The 7,814-nt window shown below is 41.8% G+C and overlaps 1 protein-coding gene across 2 annotated transcripts in view; it reads right to left on the reverse strand.

Annotated features, from left to right (window-relative positions):
• Positions 1-2,453: 2,453 nt before the first annotated feature.
• The window catches only part of LOC119337757 (mitochondrial carrier protein MTM1-like), a 7,320-nt gene continuing 1,959 nt past the window's right edge, over positions 2,454-7,814 (reverse strand). The window contains exons 3-10 of one of the 2 annotated variants that reach the window (XM_037609938.1): positions 6,960-7,088; positions 6,805-6,864; positions 6,035-6,205; positions 5,623-5,716; positions 5,333-5,427; positions 5,094-5,243; positions 4,837-4,895; positions 2,454-2,971 (exon numbers count right to left, since the gene is read on the reverse strand). In XM_037609938.1, the coding sequence (XP_037465835.1) occupies positions 2,842-2,971; positions 4,837-4,895; positions 5,094-5,243; positions 5,333-5,427; positions 5,623-5,716; positions 6,035-6,205; positions 6,805-6,864; positions 6,960-7,088 (888 nt within the window). In that variant the 3' untranslated portion in view covers positions 2,454-2,841. The remainder of the gene's footprint in view (positions 2,972-4,836; positions 4,896-5,093; positions 5,244-5,332; positions 5,428-5,622; positions 5,717-6,034; positions 6,206-6,804; positions 6,865-6,959; positions 7,089-7,814) is intronic. The other variant, XM_037609939.1, reaches the window with a different exon arrangement.

A 7,814-nucleotide genomic window follows, 5' to 3' on the forward strand; every position in this document is an offset into this window, starting at 1 on the left:
GCATGTGTCCTTCTTTGTTCTCGTGTCTGTCCCTTCGGGGAAATGTCACGCGTTGTTCCTTTAAGTCCATGTAGTTTGCTACGACTTGGGTTCATACGTTGTTGATCGACACGTTCGTTGTTGGGTCATGTATGTCTATTCCTGTAAGTTAGCGCCGTTTTGGGTCCACGACTAGTCACGTCAGCCCGGGTTCTTTGTCATATACTAGATGCTAGCGACACTATCATATATGTGAGCCAAAAGGCGCAAACGGTCCCGGGCCAGGTAAGGTGGCACCCGTGAGAATACTGTACGTGAGGTTGCAAAGTGATATGATGTGTTACATGCTAGATCGGTGTGACTTATGATCGGGGTCCTAACATTGAGCATATTTTGAGAAGCACCGTTGTGTAAAACAGAGGAAGATTAAGGAGTGATTTCAGTGGAACAAGTGAAAACCCACTTATACTCATGCTTTTTTAGGCAAACACCCAGGTGCACATGCTCGCATGGAGGCATCGCCAGAGGGCTTCTTTGCATCCCGGGCCTGTTTCGCTGGGAACTCTGGGTCCTTCAGAGCCAGGTTTTTTCTTCAAGCGGTCCTCCAAGGGAGCTCCTATTCGGCGCTGCAGGCGCTGGCTAGGGATACGGGCGCTCGCACGCCTGGCGTAGTGGGCCGGCCCAGGAAACGTAGTGAAGAGTGCGGATAGCAAAAAATGTGCACATGCTCGCATGGAAGCATCGCCAGAGGGCTTCTTTGCATCCCGGGCCTGTTTCGCTGGGAACTCTGGGTCCTTCAGAGCCAGGTTTTTTCTTCGAGCTGTCCTCTAGGGGAGCTCCTGTTCGGCGCTGCAGGCGCTGGCTAGCGGTACGGGCGCTCGCACGCCTAGCGTAGTGGGCCGGCCCAGGAAACGTAGTGAAGAGCGCGGATAGCAAAACTAGACCCGGGATTCAAACACGCACCGCTTGTAGCCAAACCTCCGAACACAGCCACTAGGACATACTTCCTTAGTTATTCTTTTTTAGGACAAACAAACCTTATTTTATACCCAGCCTATTATGCGTATTATTTTATGATAAAAAAATGAATGCACCATATTAAAAACGTGAATTTTAAGAAAGTTCATAAAACTGAAAAAGGTGCATACAAACTGAAGTAAATCGTGAATTTGAGAAAAAAATCACGAATTTGAAAAAAGGTCAGAAAATTTAGGATAAAGTAGATGACTTTTTGAAAAAAATTACACAAATTTGAAAAAAAGTTCATCGATTTTGAAAAAAGTTCACAGATTTTCAACAAAAATTTCATCGATTTTGAAAATAGTTCATCAAATTTGGGAAATAGTTCACCGATTTTGAAAAAAGTTCAGTGATTTTGAAGAAAGTTCACCGATTTTGAAAAAAGTTCATCAAAAATGAAAAAAAAAATCACGGTTTTGAAAAAGTTAATAAAAATTGAAAAAAACATTCATCAAATTTGTAAAAAAGTTCATCAACTTTACAAAAAGTTCATCAAAATTGAAAATTAGTTCATCAAATTTGAAAATAAGTTCACAAAAGTTGAAAAAGTTCGTCCATTTTAATAAAAAAGTATGCGAACCAGGAAGAATAAAAAAGAAGAAAAAGAAGAAGGAAAGAAAAGAGGAAAGATGAAATGAATGGAAAAATGAATTTTGTCATGTGAGGTCTGGTGGTGGGGTGGTTGGTGCATTGTAGCTCGCGGGAGGAAGTCGCTGGTTCGAGTCGCACTACATACTTCTTTTTCGTTTTGAAAAACAAAAAATCTTAGATGGGCCGGCCCAGCTCCGAGCGCTGCAGGCGCCAGTCTGCAAAATGAGCTATAACTGGCGCCTGCAGCGCCGAATAGGGAATGCCGTCCTCCAGAGCCAGGTATATAAGTAGGTGCTAGAGCCGGGTATAGAGGTGCTTTAAGCATCGTGTCATGCAGGCCAACAGTGCTAACCAAACAGCCAGAAAACAAAAAAGACTGCACCCAGCGGGCCTGATTGGAGTTGCTGCAGATAACTAAACAGGCCCCAAAGCTCCGAGCGCTGCAGGCGCCAGTCTGCAAAATGAGCTATAACTGGCGCCTGCAGCGCCGAATAGGGAATGCCGTCCTCCAGAGCCAGGTATATAAGTAGGTGCTAGAGCCGGGTATAGAGGTGCTTTAAGCATCGTGTCATGCAGGCCAACAGTGCTAACCAAACAGCCAGAAAACAAAAAAGACTGCACCCAGCGGGCCTGATTGGAGTTGCTGCAGATAACTAAACAGGCCCCAAAGCTTTAGATCCTGAACATCTTTTCTCCTTGACGATCTTTTGAAGGTGGGCATGTAGCATGTCCACTTGCTTAATATCAAGACTGATGTCATGGATTTTAACTTTTGCCAGCATAAGTAGCACAGTACACCGCTGCTGAAATTAGGAAACCAGCTAACATTTTTCTTGCAACCAATTTAGGGGAATCCATCAGCATTTGAGACAAGGGAGAACAAAATTATTCTGTAGTTTTAAGTGTACAAAAGCACAATGTATTATTGATCATCGTCAATGCTACATCTTACACTACATTCATCTTCCTACGTAAGTTAATCAATGTTATATGGTCCATTCCCCTCTGACAAAACTGGAGCTCGCTCCGCGGCAAAACTGAAAGCCTTTAACATTATTACCAGGAGACAACTGGACCTCGTCCAGGAAAAATAATGCTGATTGCTGCTCACTTTGATCCTCTAATTTGAGCCTTTACCACACCTTACCCTGCCCAAAGCTGAGTGGCTGGCATAAACTAAGACGGATCTGGGGAATGTCACATGTTACTACAAAAGAAGGTGGTGGTTTTATCTTCCGGACAAAATCCTGGTCATGACATGTTCTTTTGGTGAAGAGCATACTTGACGACCTCGTAAAAGGAAATGACAATACCAACTGATGGTCCAGCACGAGCGACGCGTGGACCAACACCAGTGAACAAGCCTTTTGGACCCTCAGACCTAGCAGGATAAAATAAATCAGAGTGGACTGATCAGCGAGTGAATTACATATTGTGAAGGATAATTCTATGACTACAGCTACAAAGTTTCAATGAACAAAGCTTCCCCAGCCAAGACCTCCCTAGGTTAATGACTTGGAAAGGCAAACAAGAAAAGGCTGCAACAGGACATTGCACCAAAATTTTGGATAAAAAAATCAAGAGCAGTCATGAAACTTGATCCAATCCACTTCATTTCCGTTCAAGGATTCAAGGGATATATCATAAATAAGCAAGCCATGATTTTGTACACGGCAAATTGGATCATGAAGATAACCAGCTAACTGACCCTAAACCCTTTGCAAGGCTATGGGTCTCCCAGAAGAGGAGCTTCAACAAAAATTAAGAGGTGGCCAGGGGGTGTTGATTAATCATTTGTATGTAACGAAAAATTCTAAACAAAATCTGACAAAATTGGCACAACATACATCCGCCATGTCTCAAAATCTTTGAATCCAAATTCCATCACACTTCAAGACACAAAAAAGGGCAAATCTGACAAATGAATTATACAAGCATGGTACTATCCATTGCACATTTGAAATTAGTGTTGTTCACAGTTTGAATTGTCTTTTTCCCCACATCATGCTATGATGGATTTGGATTAAAAGTCATGCAGCATGATAGAAGTGCATTGTGTCTGACTCTTTCTTTTTCCAGATATTTTCAAGACTTCCAGATGTGTATTTTGGAAAGCTAGTGCATTAGTACATATGATGTGCCTAATGCAGCGTATATGTCCACAGGCCACGGCTATGGATATTTATTTGATTATTTACACTAGATACATAGCATGATATGTGAAGATTTTTCTAGAAAAATATTTTCACAATATGAATTTGTTAGGTTTTGTAAATATATTCCAATAATTAGTGTTTCATGTACCATTCTGGGGAAAGCAGTGTCCAGAAGAGCTCCTTATGTGAACTAGAGGGCACTGACGACTGTTAAGTTTATGAGACCTGGTTGGTTTTTCAAGTGGAAATTGTTATTGCTTCTCTGTCAAAGTTCAGTAGAAATACAGGAATGCTTTTATATTATGCTCTGACTGACCCATGTTGCCTGACCCAGCAAGCTAGCCCAAGCCCAACTCAAACAGCTGACTAAATCACAGCTCTAATTAAGAGGGTGTTTGTTTCCAGGGACTTATTGGTTTAGGGACTTAAAAAAGTCCCTATAAGTCCCACCTAAACCAAACACAAGGGACTTATTGGGACTTATTGTGGTGATTTGGGACTTATCAAATAAGACTCTCAGGGAGGAGCTTATTGGGACTTATCCCGGGCCGGACCTACCCCGCGTCACTCCAGGCTCGTTCCCCGCACGCCGCCTGCCTCTCGGTCCAATCGCCACCGCCGCCCCGCCTCTCGCTCCGTTCGCCGCCCCGCCTCTCGCCCCGTCGCCGCCCCGCCTCTCGCCCCGTCGCCGCCCCGCCGCCGCCCCGCCTCTCGCCCCGTCGCCACCCCGCCTCGGTTCGTTCTGCCTCGGTTCGCCGCCCCGCCTCGGTTCGTTCTGCCTTGGTTCGTTGCAGCGGTGCCTCCAATCGCCGGACAGGCCCTCTCCTGAGCCTCGTTGCAGCGGTGCAACATGGACTTATAAGTCCCTGTAAACAAACAGGTAGGGACTCGGGACTTATAAGTCCCTGTAAACAAACAGGTAGGGACTTGTGACTTATAAGTTGGGACTTAAAAAAGTCCTAGGACTTATGAAACAAACAGGGCCTAACATACAAGCCCAGTTGACAATTGTAGGTTGCGTGTTGGCTACCAAAGCAGAAATGTAAATTTTTACTTGTTCTTAAAACTTCACAGTATGTGGAAGACATACCTCAATATATCAACTAATGTTTGCCTCGTGGTCATTCTCATTGCCTTCTGGGCATCCTTCTGAAATGGAAAAACATACGCAAATTTAAAGCAAGGCAATGAATAAATGGAACATATGTATGAAATTGATGGCAGGTAAAATGAAATGGTGCTTCATGGGGGTCATGGTTTGTGGAGCAAACCTGAAGCACTCATGACTATTTCCAGAATAGTACAGAAAACAGAATACAGAATACAGAAAATATGAAATTCACAAACCTCTATCTGTCTCCTTGTCTTGGCAACATCAAGAGGGCATGTAACACCAGCAGCAAGACTACCTGCTACAAAGCCAGCAGCAAAGTTCGCTCCCAACACACTAGCCGCATCACCATCCTCTGCAACAAGACCAAGCAGCTTTCTTCGAATCTGCATGGTAACCTCAACAAGATAAGATGTATACCAAAGTAACTGTTAAATGGTTTAGCATATCTTAAACATGAACAACATGGACTTACCGGCTCCAGCGTTGACCAGCATATAGCAGAGAATGGAACATCCCGAGCAAGCTGTGCCCCCACACCCGTCCATAGAACACGATAGTTTTGCACTGCTTCAGCATTAATTAATTCATCAATCAGAACAATTTCTTGCCTCAAAAATAAAGAGTTCAGGTTGTTGGAATGAGGAAAACAGAAGCGCCAACTGGAAATTAACAAATTTAAAATTGAAGAACATGATTGATACTATGATGTTAAACATAAACCAGTATGCTAATACAAAATGAGAACGAACTATACCAACATACCATTCTGACTTGAACTTGCATGTGGTGAAAGAACACCAAGCAATGTTTTCCACATTCCAGGAGGCTTTACTCCAGGCTGAAATTCCTTATACGCCTGTTAACATAAATAATTACTTGATTGAATATTCAAAACAGATGTTCTTCTGCCCAGATCAAAACATGTCGTCTCTTCACAAAAATTTGCACGCGGTTAGAAGACACAAACATGTTCGTTGTAAAAAATATAGGGGTGTGACTTTTAAATTGTTTTACTATTTTTAGTTTATTACTGCTCACCCGGGAACACACCAATATTTGATACTTTCTATAAAACGAGCAAGATTATTACATGGGCCCCTAAAATTGTGCAAACTAAACTGTCCTCAAGATTATTTATCTGACATGAAATGAAATATACTAACTGGATATTTACCTGCATCCGTGTCCTTGCCAATTCAATTGGGGAACAAGCAATGCATGCGAGCGAGCGTGCAACTGATCCTGCTACTAGTGGGGCATATGGTGTCAACCCAGGAGCATTGCTTCTTGTAAAATCTTCAATCTTGTTGCGGAATATGTCATAGCAAGGCAAATATATTCCAACCTGTTTGGGATCAAAAACATGATCATGGACAAGATTCGTTTAGGGTGTGTTATACATTCACTAAGATATGAGAAACTAAGAGTAAATCAAGGCGGTCAACCCCCGCCTTACCGCCTAATGTATGCTTAAGCGCTTAAGGCGGAAAAAGTTTCAGGGCACATTACCACTCGAGCGCCGCCTTATGGACGCCTTGAAAACGATCAACAAATATGTGCAGGCTAGATGATATCTGCCTTACTTAACAGACAGTATGTCTGAGGTCAGAAGACAAAAATGACAGTGTTTACGTTGTTTAGGATATAGAATTATTTGCTCATACAAACTATTATTTACATATGCAGATTAATAACAGTTTCATATATGGCTTCTTCTATTAAGATGAGTTATACATGTATCAGCAAACCTGTAAAAACACCGAATTTGTTCTTGAAAAATAGGTGCAAATGACATGGAGAAGCGCAAGCTATTGCCTACTCCACACATACTCGAGAGGTTGGAGGTACTAACATGATTATACAGATTTCACAGAAGTTCTTTTTTTTAATAATAACGCAACACAAGGCACAACAAAATGTAGTATGACAGAGCAAGAGACTCACAGTTGGTATAGCTAATGCCAAGCCAGCATTTGTACCTCTCCATAATCTACCAAATCCTTCCTGAAACAAGCGATTAGCAAATATATCAACTATCAGTATCCACAGGATGTTAGTACAAACACAAGAAACTTTTGACGGCATTTGCGCTGCATTACCTGTCTAACAACTTTCAAGAATACATCAACTGTTCCCTTGTACTGAAAGCAATCGGGTGGGCAAATAGGTTCGCTTCCCAAAATGATACCACGTGTGCATGATGGAGAGCATCGCAACTCAGACAGTATCTGGAAAGAAGGCATAAGCAGCATTCCTCTAGTAAGCACAAGAAATAAATAGGTTATTTGTTTGATGGCTAACCTAGAACAATGGAACTGCTGAGTTCATTCAGACCATTAACATGAGTAAGCATTAAATAAATGAAAAAATCGTGTTATGTAAACGTGAATAACTTTGGTTCTGGAATATGATCGCAGTTTCAAGAGATTTCTAATGCCCATTTTCTTCCTATGCACAACCCCACTCCAGATTACATTCCAAGAAACACTACAGTAGATTTGAAAATGCATGTATAATTAGAAATAACAGAGTTTGCCAATTGCAAACAAAATCAGCAACAAGGTGACTAAACCAACATGCTTTTCTTTCCCTAATAATAATAAAGCACGGAGTGTTTCTGGTCGTCCGTCACACACTTTTTGCAAAAAAAACCTCTGTTTTCTGTAAATTAACCCGCAGTACACGTTTAAGTGACAACCGAATCGTTTTTTGCTATTTCTCAGAAAACCCCCTGACGTTTCAGGTAATCAACCCGCCGTCCATATTTAAGTCAGCTGAATCTTTTTTTATTTTAACAGAAACCCCCCCCCCCCAACTCTTTAGTTAATCAATCCGCAGTTTATCTAAAATAAAATTATCCATATCTTTTAAACCGTAAATCCGATTTTAATATGTTATATATGAAATTTGATTAGAAAAATATGTAAAATCTAAATGTGGTGTTATTTTCAGCT

Source organism: Triticum dicoccoides, chromosome 7B (assembly GCF_002162155.2).
Source record: "Triticum dicoccoides isolate Atlit2015 ecotype Zavitan chromosome 7B, WEW_v2.0, whole genome shotgun sequence".
NCBI classification, from domain to species: Eukaryota; Viridiplantae; Streptophyta; class Magnoliopsida; order Poales; family Poaceae; genus Triticum; species Triticum dicoccoides.